The sequence below is a fragment of the Nuphar pumila genome, chromosome 2, assembly GCF_984573655.1.
Source record: "Nuphar pumila chromosome 2, dmNupPumi1.hap1.1, whole genome shotgun sequence".
Lineage (NCBI taxonomy): Eukaryota > Viridiplantae > Streptophyta > Magnoliopsida > Nymphaeales > Nymphaeaceae > Nuphar > Nuphar pumila.
This window is the reverse complement of record NC_143250.1, coordinates 125,529,398-125,549,864: the sequence shown is the minus strand read 5'-3', so window position 1 is coordinate 125,549,864 and position 20,467 is coordinate 125,529,398. Positions and strand designations below refer to the sequence as shown.

Below are 20,467 nucleotides of genomic sequence, written 5' to 3'. Positions count from 1 at the left end.
AACCACCAATATGAGGCCCTTAACATGCAAAGTTAATGGCGAGATGAAAGATTTATTTTCAAAATATTATGATCTATTCATGAGAAATACAAGATTCATGTTGTAGCATTTTGAAAAATTCCTTAGTACCATATTGTCCATTAGAAAATCAGAGGTGTGAGTTTAAAAAGACCTTTTTACCTTTTGCACATGCGAACTTCGGCTCTTAAATATATGATTATTTTTGCAGAATAGTCTTTCTTCTCAGATCTGTATCTCTCTGATCCATCATCGAAAACTTCATTTTCCTAAAAATCCTATAATTTTTGCTATTCTCTCCATGTCCAAAATCGCAAATATCAGAATTTTAAAGACTTTTTTACCCTTTGCACATGCAAACTTTTTTATATATGCGAATTTTCTCTCAAATATGTTATTATTTTTTGCAAAACAATCTTTGTTCTCATATTTGTATCTCTTCGATTAGATGTTTAAAACTTGTGTTTTTATAGTTGTTTGAAAGATGAGACTCAAACCTATAACTTTTCTATTTTGAGTCAGAACTGAAACCTCCTCTAGGGTTTCTGTTTTTAAGTTTCAAAACTTGAATAAAAGCATGCTCTACAGACTAGAACACGTGCGGCTACACCTTTTTTGTTTGTTCTATGCTATTTTTTGATAACCTACACTGAAAATCAAGAAAAATAGAAAAAAAATGATAGACGAGACGTTAGCTTTTCAATGCCATTAATATCACCTTGATTTAATGAGCGGTTGGGGAGAAACATTCTCTGAAAGATAGATTATTCAATTGTTTCAATCAGTCGAGCACTCTTCTATTTTGGTTTTGGAACTAAAAAATGGGAAACCTAAACGGGTTTTCAGTTCTGACTCAAAATAGGAAAATTATAGGCCCGTGTATAAGTTTTCCAACGACTAAAAAAATACAAGTTTTTGATGTCGATCGAAGAGATATAGATTTGAAAACATACTTTGTTCTATAAAAAATATATATGTAATTTTTCTCCTAAATATATGTGGTTTTTCTCTTATATATATGCAAAGTTTTTCCTATATATGTAATTTTCCTCTTACGTATGTGGAGTTCCTCCTAAACATGTGATTTTCTCCTAAATGTATTAGGAGTTCCTCTTATACATGTATTTTTTCCTAAATATATGTAAAGTTTCTTCTATATATGTGATTTTTCTTCTAAACATGTGATTTCCTCTTAAATACATGCAAATTTCTAAGTTTAATAAGATGTTTGCACCTATTTTTATCCAAACTTAGTTGGATATTTGTGAAGTTTTGATGTTTTAGTTTAATATGATGTTCATACTTATTTTTATGCGGACTTCCTCATTTTATACATATATTTTGTGCGAACTTCCTCCTTTTATATGGACTTCCTCATCTTTACGTATATTTTATGTAGACTTTCTTATCCTCGTATATATTTTATGTAGACTTCCTCATCCTCGCATATATTTTATTAGGATATCATCATCCTTGCCTATATTGAACAGTCTATCTTTAAGAGGGAGTTTCTCTCCAATCGCTCATTAGATCAAAGTGATCTTGGTGGCGTTGAAAAGCTAACGTCCTAATCTGTCTTTTTTTTACTGTTTTTAAGATTTTTAGCACAAGTGGCTAAAAAATATCATAAAACAGATAGAAAAGGCATAATCACGCCTATTTATCTCTTGTTTTAGGAACGTTGTCGGGGTTGTATCTCAATGCTCGTTCGTTGTTTTTAAGCGAATCAGGTATCGTTGAAAATGTATTTCTGTCTAGTTTTTTTTTGTGTTTTTATGAAATCCTTCATTTTATGGGTCAAAACATCCTCTGAAAATATATTGTTTGGTTATTCCAGTCTGCAGAGTATGTTTCTATTTCGGTTTTGAAACTCATAAATGAAAACTTTAGAGAGATTTTTGGTTCTGACTCAAAACATGAAAGTTATAGTCCTATGTCTCATCTTTCCAATGACTATAAAAACATGTTAAATTACCCATACAATATGATCATTTTTCTTTTATTTTTTGTGAGCGCTTTTTCTCACCATCTCTCCAGTGCTTCTTCTTTCTGTAATACAAATTATATCTGGATCAACTCAATCCATTTTATAAGGCCGAACATATTCTTGTCCCTTGAATTTTCTGGGGTTGGTGAGACTGCACTTCATCCTCATAGGCTCTTTTCCTATGCTAAGCAACATTACCTATGCCTATGGCTTGCCAACAAAGAGACGAATGATACCAACAGGGGGCTCCGCTTGTCTCGCAGGAGCAATTAGTGCATGACACCTTGTGTTGGGATGTTGCAAGTTCGAATCGTAATGGTATGGTTGTATAACTGATAGGGATCTGCCTAACCCCATCTTTCTCTCCCGAAAAAAAAAGAGAAAATGATAACAAGAATGAACAAAGTGCTAACAATAATAACTGACAAAGATGCAACTAACTGAAGAAGGCAAACAAGAAATTAACATGAAAGCCAGAAAGCATATGAATATCAAAATAAAAGCAATCTCCCTCATACCTGATGAGATAGTGCACTTTCATTGCAATAGAGCAAAACATTTGAGTCTAGGTCAGCAACCAAATAATAAAAAAGCAAGCCCCTTCAGAAAACCCGTATAGGAAAGCCACCAAATTTATTTGACTTAAACAAAGAAAACAAGAAAGGTATACCCCTTTGCCATGATAAACTTTGAAAAACACTCGTTTTATCTAGTTGGCTTGTTTTTTTACCTTTCATTGTCAAATAGAATTATTGGATAAATACAATGCCTAGGACTCTGTTTTAAAGGGCTACTCTCTCATGTGCATGTGTTTCTCGACCAATGTTTTTATCACTGCTCGGTTTATATAAGGGTCATCCCTGCCCAAACTTGGTCTAAGATATGTTTAAACCATGGTTGCCAGTTGAGGAAGCGGGAGCGGGAAGCGAAAGCGAGAAGCAAGGCACTTTCAAAATTTTAGGAAGCGGGGGACCACTTAGGAGCGAATCGAGAATCGTCTCAAAAGTGAACCGGAAGTGACCTAAGAAGCAAGGGGGAAGCAAAAAAATTTAAAATATAAAATATAAAAAAAATTGAAAAAAATGAAGAAAGTGAGGGGGAAGCATGGGAAAAGCACGTCGAAATCGTGATGGGAAGCACACTTCCCATTTACAAATGGTGCTTCCCCGGGCGTTTCGAAAGCGTGGCGGTTTATGCTTCCGAAGCACGCTTCCTCACTTACCTAGGCGCTTCGGGTAACTCTGGTCTAAACCATATGCAGTTTAATTTTGGGGGCTTAGTATCCAACCTAGCATACGAGGGTGTGTCAGAGCAAACTTCATACAAAGCCAAATAGTCAGTTTTTTGTGCTTTAGAGTGCTTTTCATGAACAGTGCATAGACTTATTTCACATCTTCAAAGAATTTTTTTCATCACAAAGCTGCTGTTCATAGGAAAAGGCAAAATAAGATGGCCATCCTCAAAATCCCTATAATAGCAAACATGGTAGCACAAGAAACAAAAAAAAAATCTGATGCCATGTTTGTTTATCTAGAGGCAGCCAACTCATAGTAGCTCTGCTGCAAACACCACTTTTGAGCAAAAAATCTGACAAAATTAAGTTTAAAAAGATTAGATGCAATTACCAATTGGTAGTGGCATCAAAATATCAAATTAGAGTTTGTCAATGACATTCTGGTAGAACACAACCCACTGTTCTATGGGAGCTCCGCTTGTCTGGTAGGAGCAGCTAGTGCACGTCACCTTGTGTTGGGACATTGAAGGTTCAAAACCCAATGGTATAGGTTGTATAACTGGTAGGCGTCAGACTAACCCCAGCTTGCCTTTCAAAAAAAAAAAACACAACCCACTATTAGGAGGTGGGTTTCCCCACCAACTATGGCCAAACATCGTTGGATTATGACCATCAAGGTTTTAGGGTAAGCTGATGCCAAATTGGTGCCAAACCAAAGGTAAGATATTGGACAGCCAAATTAGAAGCAAACTGTCCTCTCTATACGTCACCAATCAAAAGTAACATTTTTTACTTGTTTCTCAATATAAAATATAAAGGATTCGAAACTGACGAAGAGAACGATGCTTTCTCGAGGGACTAACCCCACCATTCTCCAACTTTGTCATGCAGGAACTACAAAAGCCCTTTTTGAGCAGCACACAACTTTCTCATGCTAGAATCAACTTAAAAAGCAAAGTAATAGTTTTCAACGGCCATCTATGACCCCCAAAAGAAGGGTTGTGTTTGAGCCCCTCAACACCAGCAGTTCCATCTTCAAATGGACAACCTTCTCTCATATCACTCAAAAGAATAAAAGACCTCACATAGAAGTCCAAGAAACAGTTCCTTTCATTTTCTAGAAAGACACTAAGATCAGGTGCGAACCCTCCACAAAGCACATATAAACTCCAAGAAAAACAAATTTCCATTGTGAACATTGTGGAACTCTCAACTTTTGATGAATGAAAAATGTCATATTCAGGCCTCCTGATGTAATTCTACAACATATTGGTTTAATCGTTGGCCAAAGATTTTCGTCGAGAACATTTGTGTAACATGATCACGGGCATGTTTACCCATGTCCTCAGCCAAATCTGGGTTTCTCATGAGTGTAGCCATGGCAGAAGAGAACTGCTGTGGAGTTGGTTCACAGAGAAATCCTGTCTCAGCATGCTTGATTGTTTCAACAGGGCCACCACTGTTACATGCAATCACAGGCTTTTGTGCTGCCATGGCCTCCAACGGGACAATGCCAAAGTGTTCATCCTGAAAAAAAATATTGAAGTTTACTTAAATATCTTCACAATCCATATTATAAGAATGAAACCTATCATAGATTTACAATCACAGTCAATATAACAAACAACCTACGATTTTTTTTCTCTTCTTTCCTTTTGTTTTGAATGTACAAGAGGAAAAGGCCCAACCAAAATATTTTGAACTCTGGGAGAAGAAAAACTGCATTGCAGTTATCCAGACAAGCAGGTAGTAAGCATGCTATGTTGAACTAGAAAAGAACATCAACATAATGGGAACCATCACCTTGTCTTCCTTCCAAGGGGTCACTAGGAAATGGGATAGAATCAAGGTATGGAAGACTGCTGATTGCAGAGAGGTATGAGAAAAATAAAAAAAATATTTAATGCAATTTCTCACGAGTGAACCTACTTCAACCTAGGGCATTTTCATCAGTCTATTATTTTTTGCATTTAAAAAAAGTGGAAAAGAAAGAACAGAATTGATATTTGCATACCACTGGGTCTAACCAACATATTTGAGCAACTGACAGACCTTTGGGGTATATATAACACATAAGCATTCAGAGAGAAATTTGTTTCTTTGTGTGGTTGAGCAAGATGTGACAAATTCAACCCGATCAGCAACTCCTTCCATCATAGCTAGACCCTTCAGTTCCTCCAGGTACTGAACATTTTCCACAAGACGTTTGTCAAAACCACCTAATGAACAGGAAAGAAGTTTCTTGGTTAGACACAGTGATTTTGTCATGCTAAATATATATTGAAACAAGGCCACAAATGTTTTAATCAGCAGAAAGTTTCCTATGTTTGGCAGAATATTATTTGAACCTAAAAATCTAACGATGTTAAGCTAAAAAATTTCTAAAGCAAAGGCTTGCAGACCATTCTATAAAAGCAAACTGAACTAGAATGCCAAAGTCGCATCTTGAATTAACATCAATATATTTATGTTATAAGTGCAGAAAAACAACTGAATAAATAAACAAAATTTTCAGAAGTAATCGCTTTTTTTTCTTCGATAGGCAAGCTGGGATTAGGCAGACCCTACCAGTTTATTAGAAAAAGACAACTATTGTTGTACGGTTAAAAAATACCTTACTCAAGAGGCTACAATAGGATTTCCTTAGCCCCGATCTAGCCAAATTGAGAAGCCTCCTGGCCAAAAGATTTGTACAACAAGAAGCTTTTACAATTTGGAATGTGTCAAAACTACACAAAAAATCAAGCATATAGCATGGAACTACCTCACGTGTAACACCACACCTCTATAAAGTGGCCATTCTCATCTCCTATGGTGTATCTCATGTGCCATCCTTGTCTAAAATTCCTTTGAATGTTTATCTTTATCCAACCTTTCAGAGGAGACTACCATAGATACAGGCTTCTCCACCAGGCCGTAATCTGATAGAATGAGTTCTCAAGAATACCTAATATATGCATTCTCACGGAATGGAGTATTTCTCTTTCCACCTGATCCTGAATTCAAGTGTGTATCTCAAAAAATAATTCGCTCAGTTTCCAGATTTTCTAGACCATGATTTGGAGCGTCACCATCCAACTGTGTCGGAATGTTTGCCTCTTTGAATTGAGCCACCACCCAACTGACAATAGCCTGTCTCATATTTCCACTTCATGTCCATCTCTTCCCAAAAAAGAATGTCACTTTCCTCCAATGCTGCCTCACCTTTGGACATCCCAAGAAAAGATGCAAAGTGGTTTCTTCTTGCCTCTTGTATATGCCACATTGGCTAGGAAACAACATTCCTAGCATCTTCAGTCTTTCATGAGGGAGGAGCCTATCCCTGATAGCGAACCCCAGTGCAAGGGCTGCTCTGGGAAAGTGATGTTTGTGCCAGACATGACTACATATAGCCAACTTGGCCTTTCTCCCTTAAAATGTTTCAAACCACTTTGGATGAAAATACCGTAGAGGTGCACTGGACGTGTCTATTTCACTAAATCTGATACCATGCAGGCTGTCATACATGATTCTTCAGGTGTTACAAGAAAGAGTGAGCCAAATTGGGCCTTGGGTGAGCCAAGGCTAAAACCGAAATTCCATTTTATGCCTATTACCTACCCTTCATCTAACACCTCCGATTAGGTGGGAAGCTCCCAATCACATCTCCTTCCATTCATATGAAACCATTGGGTCCAACCGGGTGAGATATAGTGATTCTCAATACGTATTATCTTTATACTAGAAGAACCCAAGGATTACTGTCCTACTTGGCTACCATCAACACCAGTTCACCTCACCCAGTGCTCTTAGGCTAGTCCACACTTTGTTCCAGCTCATAAGGTGAATGTGGTTCTACTGCTCCACATCATTCCAAAAAAACACTTGGCATATAGCTTTCAGCTCGTTAAGAAACTGCAGCTTGAGCATGGAAACTTAGCATCCAATACATGGGAAAGAATTACCCGACCAGTCATTGACAACTTTGAAATTCACAAACCAACCCTATACACATTGACTTCCGTAGTGTCACTTTGAATAGTGGGAAGCCCAGGCATGAAACAGGGAAGGGGACCAGATTCCACCGACTCCACCTCTGGACTTGGCGCACTCGTTCAGGGGATAAGTGGAAGGTCACAAATACCGTTTTCGCCTTACTAATTGATAGGCTTGATGCTTCTTTGAACTTCTTAACGATCCCCAAGAAGTTTTGAACAAAGTGTTGCAATTTCTCAAAAAAAAAGTGTCATTCACATACAAAGAGTGACACTAGTTGAACCCTGTGATGCTAAACGGGCTAATATCCCCAACATGTTCTACATAGTCAAGACTTGCCTCAATCACAAGGAGGAAGAAGTAAGGTGACATTGAGTCACCTCACCTCAATCCTCTACTGCTCCAGAATTGCCTGGTAGGAAGCTATGTAGTCAAAAGCATTAAGCGGTGCCTAGTTGGTAGACCCGTAAAAAGACTAGTCGAACACTAGGCGAGACTAGTTGGACTAGTCGGTACCCCAATTAAAAAATAAAAATATACCAAATATACATAAAAATATGTTTTAATTATTTTGGTAATAAGATGCTTTTATCAGACAAGTACACAATTACACATGCTTTCACAAAATATATATAACCAGAATATATATATGTTTATTCATAGCATAATCATACCTTCCGCCTTTCACAGAAAAAAAATCACAGAACCACAGTAACACACACACACACATATATATATATAACATATTACATAATCATTAATACTAAACATGCTTTCAGGCTTTTATAGAAAAATTTCACACACACACACACACAGATCATCAGAAACAAATTAACACACACATATATATAAAAAAACATAATCATTTAAAATTAACCCCTTCCCTTCATATGTTTTAAAAAATATTTATAATAACAAAAAATGACTAAACTGCCATTGTGCCTAGGAAAGAGCAGCTTAGTTGCTTACTAGATGCCCTAGTCGGCAAAATTGGTACCTTTTAAGGTACCCACCTAAGAATTGCACAGCCTACGCATTTTTTTTATGCCTAGGCTGACTATGTGAACTAGTGGGAGTCTAGTCAGTGTTTTTGACTACACAGCTGGTAGGTTCACCATTAACACACACATATATATAAAAAAACATAATCATTTAAAATTAACCCCCTCCCTTCATACGTTTTAAAAAATATTTATAATAACAAAAAATGACTAAACTGCCCTTGTGCCTAGGAAAGAGCAGCTTAGTTGCTTACTAGATGCCCTAGTCGGCAAAATTGGTACCTTTTAAGGTACCCACCTAAGAATTGCACAGCCTACGCATTTTTATTTATGCCTAGGCTGACTATGCGAACAAGTGTGAGTCTAGTCAGTGTTTTTTACTACACAGCTGGTAGGTTCGCCATTAATGAGGAAAGCGAAGGAAGGAGATCTCATGTTGCATGAAACAATCAATCCACTCCTTTGTAAAGCAAAAAGAACTCTAAGGAACTCTCTAAGAAGTCCCATTCCACCCGGCCATACGCCTTGGCCACATCCACCTTAAAAATCACACTTTTTTTCTCCCCGATGCCAGAGTCAACCATTTCATTGGCGAGCAAAATGCTGTCATGTATGCTCTACGCTTTAAAAATGCTCACTGACTAGACTAATTATGTGCTCCAAAATACCCCTCATTCGGGTGACTACAATCTTGGTTATAACCTAAGTCACACGGACTCGGCTAAAAGGTTGACACACCAGCGTCGACACGCCCTGACAAGGGTGCGCCTTCGGACATGGGTGCGGCTTCGGACACGGGGCAGACACGATCAACTAGACTCGGTCAATGCATCGGGGCCAAGTCCGTCCACATTTTGGACTCGGTCAATTTTGACCGAGTCTATTTTTTTCCATTTATTAAAATTAATTTGGACTCAGGTCGGGTGCAGATCCAGACCCGGCCTGGATCCAAGACAATATCGGGGTTGGATCTTATTATTGTTATATATATATATAGTTGTGTCCCCGTGTCCAAAAAAATTTAAATTGCTCTGCACCCGTACCCGCACCCATGCGACATAGGTTATAACTTTATAAATAAAATTACATAGACTAATGAGTTGAGATAAGAAACTAGTGCCATTCACCTTCGGAATCAAAGCAATGTTTGTGTAGTTGACTCTCCTAAGAAGCCTCCCTGTAGAGAAGAAATTCCTCACCGCCTTACAAACGTAGCCTCCTACAATCGACCAATACATTTGGAAAAAGGTCCCTGGGAAGCTGTCAAGGCCAGGAGCACACTCAAGGTCAACATTGAACACTGCCTACTTAATTTCAAAATCTGAGACCTCAGAAAGGAGAGATTGGTTTTCCTGCTCCATCACTCCTGGGTTAGCAGAGCCTTGGAGGAACACTTGGCTCAGTCCGACACTAGTGAAGATTTTCTAAAAGGTCACAGTGTCCCTTTTCATCTCATCATTCGATGTAATAGACATACCATCGTCGCGAGTCAACTTGAGGATCAGTTTCCTCATAATATTCCTCGTAACTTAAGAGTAAAATAGGATGACTTTCTATCTCTCTTACAACCATTTCATGCGAGAGTTCTACTACCACTTCAGAAGTAATCTTATATGTCCAGTCCACGTGCCAATAAATCCTCCTCTAATCATTCTAGGTTTTTAATGCACTTCTAAAACTCACTCTCTAAATCATCTTGAAAATGGCTGATTTTATCTAATTCATTCTTCAGATTCAAGTTGTATCTAATAGATGTAATTTGTAAACGTAAAGAATCTTCTTAACAAACAATTGTTAAAATATATGCACACACACACACACACACACACACACACACACACACACACACACACACACATATATATATATATATATATATATATATATATATATATATATATGCTGTCATGTCTAGAATACCCGATAGGGGAATTTTAGTCTTTTTACATAGTTGTTCTAGAAACAACTAGTTTATTAGGTTAGCTTTTTTTGTATTTTTTTTCTTTTCTTTTTTCTTTTTCTTTTTTTTTAATACATATTGGGGGTCCAACCATAGAGTGGCTGGGGGCTCCCAACAACTCCATGTGGGAGCCCCCAATGGTCTCACTCCTCCTTTCTTGTATATAAATAGGGGACCTCTCCCCTTGTATTTCTATTGCTTTTTAGCTCTCTTAAATAAAATTCTTCTATTCTTTACTTGTTGCATTGCCTTTTAAGGCTTAGCTACTGTCCCATCATAGACTTTGTGTATATATTTTCCTTGTGCCATCGTGCATGTCCATTATTGGACTTAGTTAATGCTTGTTATATTTTCGCATACTTCATTACATGGTATCAGAGCTTGGTTGAGCTCTTGATTTTTGTTAAATCTATCTCTTGATAGTTTGTGATTTAGAAATCTCATCCATTCCTTTTTGCCCATCCTCTCTCTAAGTTACTATGGAGAATGAGCATAAGATTGATCTTTCCTTCAAGTTAAACAGCACCAATTATATGATGTGGGCCTCCGCCATAGAGAACAACCTCAAGGGCAAAAAACTTTGGGGATACGTGATGGGTTCCATTCCAGAACCACAACTCAAGTTTACAAAAATGGAAGAAGGACAATAAAAGGCCCTGGAGGGAAATGCACACTCTATAGCCATTGAAGAACACCAATCCAAGAAAGAAGATTGGGAAAGTAAACATGCAAAAATCCTTGCATGGTTCATGAACAATGTGGAGCTCAAGATATGCGCCAAAATAGCCAAATTCCGCAAAGCAAATGAGGCATGATTTTTTATGAAAGGTATGTATACTCAAAAAGACCTTGCAAGACAATTTTTTCTTCAAGAAAAAATTTGTACTATTAAGCAAGGGGATATGAGTGTCTGTCATTATTTTAGCACACTTAGTCCCTTGTGGGATGAATTATCTCTTCTAGAACCCAAATGAGTGGCTAGTGAAGATGTTGAACTTAAAAGAGAACAAATGAAAAAATAACACTTTTTCCAATTTTTACACGGGCTTAGGCCCGAATATGAATAAGTTAGATCTTTCCTCCTCCATAGATCTAAGCCTATTCCCTTAAAGGATGTCGCTGCCAAAATATGCCAAGAAGAAACTCGTATTGGCATGATAAAGAGAGGAGATGAAGTTTTGCTGTATCTAAGCCTGACAATCATGTTAAAACTTATAAACCTCCATACTTTGAAAGGCAAAATAGCTATAATGGAGCCTATAGGAAAGTCATTTGATTATTGCCATGAACCGGGACATATAAGGCCTAATTGTCCCAAGTTATATGAAACTCCAAAGAACAAAGTTGCTTTTGTAGAAGAAACTACACCAAGGAAGAAATAACCAACTAAAGAAAATGATTCTTTTTCACTAGTTCAATTATCGGAGGCACTTCAAATTCTACTCAAATCTCCATCTACATCGGGTGCCGCCATTGCTTCTTCTTCACCTCCAGGTATGTCTTCTTGGATTCTTGATTCGAGAGCTTCTTTTCATATGACACCTCTTGAGAATGGTTTATCTGAATTATGCACTAATTCAAAAACCTCTTATGTTTCAACTACCGATGGAACATCTTTACAAAGTAAAAGTGTTGAAACTCTAAACTCTTCTAAAACCTTTTTTGTGCGAAATGTAACAACTAAACCTAGATCTTCTTTCGGTTTCTCAAATTTTCGATCATGGATGTAGAATCTTCTCATCTAAGGATTGCTTCGTGCAGGATCTCCAGTCCGAGAAGCTGATTGGGCAAGGTCATAAAAAGAGAGATCTCTACTACATGAACTATTTAAATCTCCCTACCAACTCTTTTTGTAATTATGTTAAAGATAAAAATATTGAAACTTGGTATAAAAAACTTGAACATCCAAGTTTCTCTATGATGTATCTTTTTTCCTTTGAAAAAAAAATTGTAACGAGAAAAATTTTGTTTGTAAGGATTGTATCTTTGAAAAAATGAAATCCGCTCCCTTTCCAAATAGAACTTTTATTTCTAAGAGACCATTTGAATTAGTGCATTCGGATGTTTGGGGACCTTCTCCCGTTACATCAAAAGGAGGATACTCATATTATGTGACGTTTATTGATGATTTCACTAGATATGTATGGATATGCTATCTTAACTTCAAATCCGATGTCTTCTCATTCTTCAAAAAATTTCATATGATTGTCAAAAATCAAATTTCAACTAACATCTCTATCCTTAGATCTGATTCAGATGGTGAATATTTATCAAATGAGTTTCAAAATTATTTAGAAATAAATGGAATTTGTCATAAAAAATCATGTCCTAGAACTCCCCAACAAAATGGATTAGCCAAAAGGAAACATAGGCACATCTTGAAAACCATTAGAACACTACTTATTTCTAAAGTTTCAAAAAGTTTTTAGGCCGAAGCCGCCCTAACATCAACTTCATAAATAGAATGATCTCATCGTCTTTACAAAACATATCCCTCTGTGAAAATTTATTTGAAAGAACAACCGACTTCAATAGATTAAGGATTTTTTGTTGTAAGTGCTTTGTGCTTTTTCATAAAAGAGATAAATTGTCTTCAAAAGCTATTGAATGTGTATTCTTAGGTTCTGGAGAAAACAAAAAAGGATATAGATGCTTTTATCCCAAAAATAACAAACTATATGTTTATAAGGATGTAACCTTTTTAGAAAATGAAAATGGTTTTGAGAAGACCAAAGACAACAATGCAATTGAATATATATTTTTATTTGACCTTTTACCACAAGAAGAGTTGAACTCTTATGATAATTCTTTGAATGACGAAGGGGATAACCCCCTAAATATCAATGAAAATGATAATGAAAATATGGAAAAAGAAACACATATAAATGATGATATTATTGATAGACCTATGCAAACTTATACCCGGCGTGATCAAAGAAATCCTCTAAATGCTTTAAAAAAATATTCCCAAAATTCAAACTTGGAGGAAACCTCTCTTAGGAGATCCAATCGAATTTTCAATCCACCAAATAGATTTGTATCCTACGACACATTAACACAAAAATATAAATCATGTTTAATTGCATTATATTCTTTTCATGAACCATCACATTATAATGAGGCAAAAAATCTTTCGCAATGGGTATGGATTTAGAAGTTAGTGCTCTTGAAAAAGCTAAAAGTTGGGAAATAACTTCATTACCCATAGGAAAGAAATCTATACGATGTAAATGGGTTTTTAAAGTTAAAACAAAGAGTGATGGGTCTTTAGAACATTACAAAGCTAGATTTGTGGTTAAGGGTTACTCTCAAGAGTATGGTATTGACTACAAAGAAAAATTTGCCCCGGTTGCAAGAATGACTAGTGTTACGACTCTCATAACTGTTGCATCTATTAAACAATGGTTCATTTATCAACTAGATGTGAAAAATGTTTTTTTAAATGGTGAATTAAGTGAAGAAGTTTACATGGATCATCCATCGGGGGTTTGGATTGAAAAAAGAAAAAAAATAAACTTAAAAAAGCCTTATATAGTCTAAAATAAACTCTAAAAGCTTGGCATGATAAATTTAGTAATGTGATGACTCATTTGAGTTTTCATTCGTATTACACTGACACTGCTCTTTTTGTGAAAAGTATAGGTTCTATGGTGGTTATTCTTCTACTTTACGTAGATGATATGATTATCACTGGAAGTGATAAGCAACGGATCAATGACATTAAGAATATTTTAAAAGAAAATTTTGACATGCCTGATTTAGGAAATTTACAATACTTCTTAGGTATTGAAGTTGCGTACTCTCCCAGAAGGTACATTCTTTCTCAAATAAAACTTGCTGCTGACATTTGTACTAAGTCTGGTATTTTAGATGATAAGAAGATAGAAACCCCTGAAGTCATTAATGTCAAATTGAGGTTGGCAGATGGGACTTTACTCAAAGATCCTACTCCTTACCGTCAACTTGTTGGATCACTTACATACTTGTCTATCACTCGGCCAGACATAGCTCACGCAGTTCATTCAGTCAATTTCAACATCCTACCACTGTCCACATGAGTGTTGTCTTAAGAATCATCAGATACATCAATAATACTATAACAAAGGGGGTTTTTCTTTCCTCATCCTCTTCATTTGATTTATATGTCTATACTGATGCTGATTGGAGAAGAAATCTCAATGATAGAGTCTCAACTACAAGTTTCTGTGTGTTTTTAAGTAATTCTATGATCTCATGGAGATGCAAGAAGCAACACAAAGTATCTCTATCCTCAACAGAAGCCAAATACCGTGCAATAGCCACTACAATCATAGAGCTTATGTGGCTTTGAAGTCTTCTCAGTGATATAGGCATAGTCATTTTCACACCTTCGAAGATATGTTGTGACAACAAAAGTGCAATTTACATCGCAAGCAATCACACTTTCCATGAGCGTACAAAGCATATTGAGATGAACTGCCACCATATACGTGACAAATATCCAAGAGAAATTATTTCATTGTCATATGTCACATCATAGTACCAGTTGGCGGATTTCTTCACCAAAGCTTTTACTGCTCCTCGTTTTATTTTTCTCCTCAACAAACTTTCGGTTATCTCTCCGTAAAGTTTGAGGGGGCATGCTAAAATATATATACGCACATATATATATATATATGTACTATTGTGTCTAGAATACCCAATAGGGGTATTTTAGTCTTTTCACGTAATTGTTCTAGAAACAACTAGTTTATTAGGTTAGCCTTTTTGTATTTCTTTTTTTCTTTTTTTCTTTTTTTCTTTTTTCTTTTTTCTTTTTTTCTTTTTTCTTTTTCCTTTTTTTTAATACACATTGGGGGTCTCTCACTCCTCCTTTCTTGTGTATAAATAGGGGACCTCTCGCCTTGTATTTGTATTGCTTTTTAGCTCTCTTAAATAAAGTTTTTTTATTCTTTACTTGTTGCATTGCCTTTTGAGGCATAGCTATTGTCCCATCGCGGACTTTGTGTTTGTATTTTCCATGTGTCATCGTGCATGTCCATTATTGGACTTGGTTAATGCTTGTTGCATTCTTAAATTATATTTCCGCATACTCCATTACAACAATATCCACCTTTAATAACATTATTGAAATACTTCCCATCAATAATAACATTTAATTTAAAGCATCAATCCAGGGTTTTGGCCACAGTTGTCAGTCGGGGAAGAAGGAGCAAAAAGCGATTCAAAAAGCGAAAGCGGGAAGCGCGGGACGACTCAGAAGCGAACCAGAAATCGTCTCGAAAGCGAGGGAGAAGCAAAAAAAGAGAAAAAAGTAAGAAAAATTTAAAAAAAAAAAAACATGAAAATAAGGAAAAGCGAGCTTCCCATTTTTTTTGGAGCTTCCCCTCACGTTTCGGAAGGGCCACGTTTCGCACTTCTGAAATGCGCTTCGGGGAAGTGCACTTCCCCATATAATATGGCACTTCCAGTAACCCCGGTTTTGGCAAGCTTTTAGGAATTAAGACACCACACATTTTAAAACATGGTTGATTTGCTCAGTGTTTGTGTTTTCTTTTTCATACAAAGCCGAGTATTGTGCATATATTATGATTTCGTCAAGTCAATACCACAAAATAATAACCTTGACTGAATCACATTCTAAATTGTTCTTACTAAACATGGTTATCTTTCTCCTTTTAATGACAACCAGATTCCTCTGGAAGGTATGAATGAAGTCGCTCAATGGCAGCATGAAAGCCAAGACCATCCACATTCATCTGTCATCACCAGTTCACATCCTTTATAACAGACACTTTTCTAATCTTTTTCTTTGTTGACTGGATGTCTTAGGATCTTGTCATGAAATCATCAACTATAGGAATCAAAACCACAGCAAAGAACCGAATTCAGTGGTAACCAACAACAGAATAAAATTTACCTGCAATAGTCAAGGATGCCTGGGCATGAAAGTTTTCAGAGGAGCTAAGGATTGAAAATGCTGAAATTGCTAACTCAATGTTCTTTTTCCTTTCAAAGCGGTTTATGGAAAGAAAATTTATCCTGAAAAAAAAAGTTGGCATAAAAAGAAAAAAGAAACAAGAAAACTATGCAAGATTTAGTCATGGTGTTTTAGAGAAATTGGTTTCTGACTCTCCTATAGCTTCCAACTCATGCTCAAACTCTAACTACATACGCTATAAAGTACCAGTTACCTATATGAGTGAGGCTCACTAAACTGTGCCACATTGACTGCTGGATAAAGCACAGCTGGGCGAATACCCTTAGCATGAAGAGATTTGAATGTATTTGCAAAAGTGGATGCAGTAAAATTGCTGTTGACCAAAATCAGATCAGCCATTCCTAAGGATTAAACCATTCAGTTAAAGGGAGAGAGATTCCAAGCATATATATTTGCTTTTAAAAAAAAATTACATTTACTGAAGAAAATCAGGCAGAAGGAGACCAGTAGTTGCTTCTTCAAGCATGTCAATTGGCTTTCGATAAATTCTTCTCGCAAGAGTTGAGTGTAGTGCCAGCAACGAATCCGGAAAATGGCAATAGAATACAATCTGAAGCAGAGAAATAACAAAAATGATTCTCCAATTCCAAATGCTTGACTATGGAGACAAACAAAATGGTTATATACCTTGGCCAGTCTTTTAAATCTCAAGATAGGAATCACAGCCGAAACTTGATCTACCAATATAAGGTCAAACACAGGCCAAAAAAGCAGAACACACAAAGCAACAACTATGCAGCGTAGATATGCACATATCGCATGGAAATGGTAGAACAAATGTCGAGGCAGGAAAGAACCATATACTGTAACTGGAAAATATCCTGCATCAACCAAAAATAATGTCATAAAACCCATCAATGATAGACAAATATAAAAGGTAGCTTCTAGGCACATTCACCAATGCCAATGAACCTTCATTTCAATCAAAACTAGAAGCAACACACAAGCACTAAAAAATCCATTCACTTTTTGTGTCATTCTAAACTTGAACAGCATGACGATCACTAAGATGGACACTGATTTCTTCATGTTTCGTTCAATCCCACTATCTTATAAACAGATGTATAACTTTAGCTAGTTCATATTACATCCTAGTACACCATAATGCCACCACAATATGTTATTGAAGATTGATATGTTACCTCCAAGGATGAAATCCTGCAATAATCTTAAATAAAAGTCAGATAAGGAATTCCAAGTAATTCCACATTATGTTCTAATTAAGGCCGCCAAAGAGGAAAGCAGAATCAAGAAGCAGAACTGAGAAGCTAGGGGTTTATAAGTACATGTGAAGTAGACAGCAAGAAGTGACTTCTTATTCTTTTAAGGAATTTACATGTAGGCACCGCACTTATGAAAAATTACATTTAACCACCTATGTTTCAAAACTTTTAAGATAGACATCTAGCTTTTTTCAAGAAATTACTCAAATGATTGTCTATCTCACCTTTTCTTGCTAAAGTTACTTATTTGACCTTAACTATATAGTCTCTACTACAACTACAAAAAGTGGCATCCAATTATCTAAAGAAAAGAAATGGTTAAAGTGTCATCTTAAAGAGTCAACTAGAGTGAAGTGATAGAAAAAGTAACTTAAGCTGGTCATATGAGAAGTTTGTTGAAAAGATAGGCACCTATTTGAAAATTTCTAAAATGTAGGCGATTGAACTTAATTTTGGCACAAGTTTGGGATGCCTATTCGAAAATTGCCCTATTTTACTACAAAATTATAGCATTAGTTTATTATACATATTCAAATATAAAAATAAATATGTTTATCATATCTAAACAAAATTTATTATTTATCAATATCATTATTAATATCATGATAACTAGTAAGTAGCAAAAATAGATGAAGACATAACAAACTTATAGATTACGTACAAAATAGTACATGATAGCATACATGTTGGTGCAACAGACTATGGGGGTCGGTTCGCGAATGCGCTCTAATGTAAGATTTGAAAGCGGAAGCAACTACGATTCAAAACCAAATCTGAATTCAAACAGTTTTTCTTATTCAATACTCAAGCAAATCAGATTTAATAAATTCTCCAAAAAAAAGTAACTATATTCAGCCACGAAACAGCATTATATATATATATATATATATATATATATATATATATATATATATATATATATATATATACACACACACACACACACACTCCAAAAAACACAATTTTAATTTCAGAAGTTGACCATGCGACACAATCTATTTTAGATAAGCACACATACGCATAAACTTCCGAAAGTCCAGATTTTTAGATATTGCCACAATGTCTAAACAGATTTTTAATTGAATCCTATATCTGCACGCACATGCAACCAGATTTAACAGGATTCAAAAAAAATTATCAGATTCAATTCTGATTCATGAAATCAGCAAATATATCCCAAATACGAAGTGATTTGATCATGCAGCACACAGAAACTGGATTCCAGAACTTAACACGATATCCAGTTGGATGATATTCATTAACAATTCAGATCACACATAAAACCGACGACAACAGATTAGGGATCAAATTGATGCCAAACGGGGAAAAATGTTAAACAGATTCAATGCTGACACAGAGATAGTATAGCAATCGATCCCAGCTCAATCAAACAGTGACACAGTTCAGATTCAATCAGATGGCGTAAAGTGAAAAGGCTAGACATTAAATGCAGTCCAGCTTCGCAGCACAGGTAAATTTCAATGCAGTTCAGCAAAAAAAATCTTTACTCATAAACCAACAGCATATATCCTTTTCTCGAATGGATTTCAAACGCAGCAAACTAATTGATTCAACAGATTTCAAAACGCAGCAAACTAATTGATTCAACAGATTTCAAAACACAGCAACTCACCAAGATTGATTTAGTTCAGTCTAAACAATTCAAACAGTCACGATTTAAGCGAACAGAAATTGCAAACTCAATGCCAGCGGTACAGAATAGGCTCCTCCACCAAGCGAACTCTTTGGCAGTGCACTCCACACCCATGGTACTGCTGGTTCAACACCCATGAACAGGTATGTTCAGCAGCCAGGTCCGCACAGCAGCTCCACATGTTGGATGCTACCCATTGGCTCAGCAAACACAGTTCGATGTTTAGCAAACACCGACCGATTCTCACCGTTCAGCAACCACGAACAGGCCAATGCACAACAGCTCCTCAAGCTGGACGCTGCTCCTTGGTGTGATGTCAAGGGAGGAACACGTTGAAGACAAGTTCACGTTTCACTCACCTTCTCTCACAAACCTCAAACTCACTCCCACAAAGTTCAAACCAGGGTTACCGGAAGTGCCATACAATATAGGGAAGCACGCTTCCCATTTCAGGGAAGCTCACTTCTCCTTATTTTATTTTTTTTGTGTTCTTTTTTTCTTACTTTTTTTCTCTTTTTTCACTTGCCTCTCGCTTCCAGTTCGCTTCTGAGACGATTCCTGGTTCGCTTCTAAGTCGTCCCGTGCTTCCCGCTTCCTAAAATTTTGGAAGTGCCTCGCTTCCTGCTCCCGCTTCTCCAACTAGAAACTCTGGTTCAAACCTCAAGGTTCAGACCTCCATGATCATTCTTTCAAAAAAAAATTCAAGTTCATAAAATAGTAAAAGACCCTCTACACATTTTTGGGTTATTTTTAAAGGGGAGGGGAGGCCACCTCTCATGAAACCCAATGGGAAGCAAGAAGAGTAGTTTTGTCCACCTCCCATGAGGCTCAATGGGAATCAAGGAGAGTACTTTTGTCCTACTACTCCTTAGAACAATGGAGCCTTCTAAAAAAGTAGAGGGTGGCTCATTTGAGAGGTCACCTTCCTTTTGGCCATTGAGAAGTTAGTGATGTAACGACCCCAACTCATCTCCATTGAAAAGTGATTTTTTTTAAACAATTGTGAAAACCATACCAGAGATCCGGGGCCTTACAGACATGACACAATCCAAACCACAAGGGATCTTACATTAACCCAACAATCAACTAATTAACTTTATTCACCAATAATTAAAGTTAAAAACATAATCAAATAAATGTATATAATAATGGAGCTACATTGTCTCAAAGAAAATGTAAAAAACAGTCACGCAATTTTGTAGGCTCTCTATGAGAGTCGATCTCATCACTGGGCTTCGGATCCTGTGAAAAACATAAAGGGCGTAGGGTCAGAATCAATGATCCTGCGTACGAATTTCTCTAAAGATCTAAATAGGCAAAAAAATATAAATCAAATTCATGCAATATTTTTAGAGAAACATAACTACAACAATCTCACAACTTAATATTTATTCATGCATTCAAGATTAAATATCATGTATTGGCAATAGCTAAC

General features: G+C 36.3%; 1 protein-coding gene across 1 annotated transcript in view; it reads right to left on the bottom strand.

The window, feature by feature from the left end:
• Nucleotides 1-4,145: 4,145 nt before the first annotated feature.
• Nucleotides 4,146-20,467, bottom strand: part of LOC149847024 (uncharacterized) — a 52,126-nt gene continuing 35,804 nt past the window's right edge. Inside the window, exons 4-9 of the mRNA XM_089998266.1 lie at nucleotides 16,783-16,976; nucleotides 16,600-16,705; nucleotides 16,349-16,496; nucleotides 16,075-16,196; nucleotides 5,292-5,458; nucleotides 4,146-4,766 (exon numbers count right to left, since the gene is read on the bottom strand). Of these exons, the coding sequence (XP_089854392.1) occupies nucleotides 4,479-4,766; nucleotides 5,292-5,458; nucleotides 16,075-16,196; nucleotides 16,349-16,496; nucleotides 16,600-16,705; nucleotides 16,783-16,976 (1,025 nt within the window). The 3' untranslated portion in view covers nucleotides 4,146-4,478. The remainder of the gene's footprint in view (nucleotides 4,767-5,291; nucleotides 5,459-16,074; nucleotides 16,197-16,348; nucleotides 16,497-16,599; nucleotides 16,706-16,782; nucleotides 16,977-20,467) is intronic.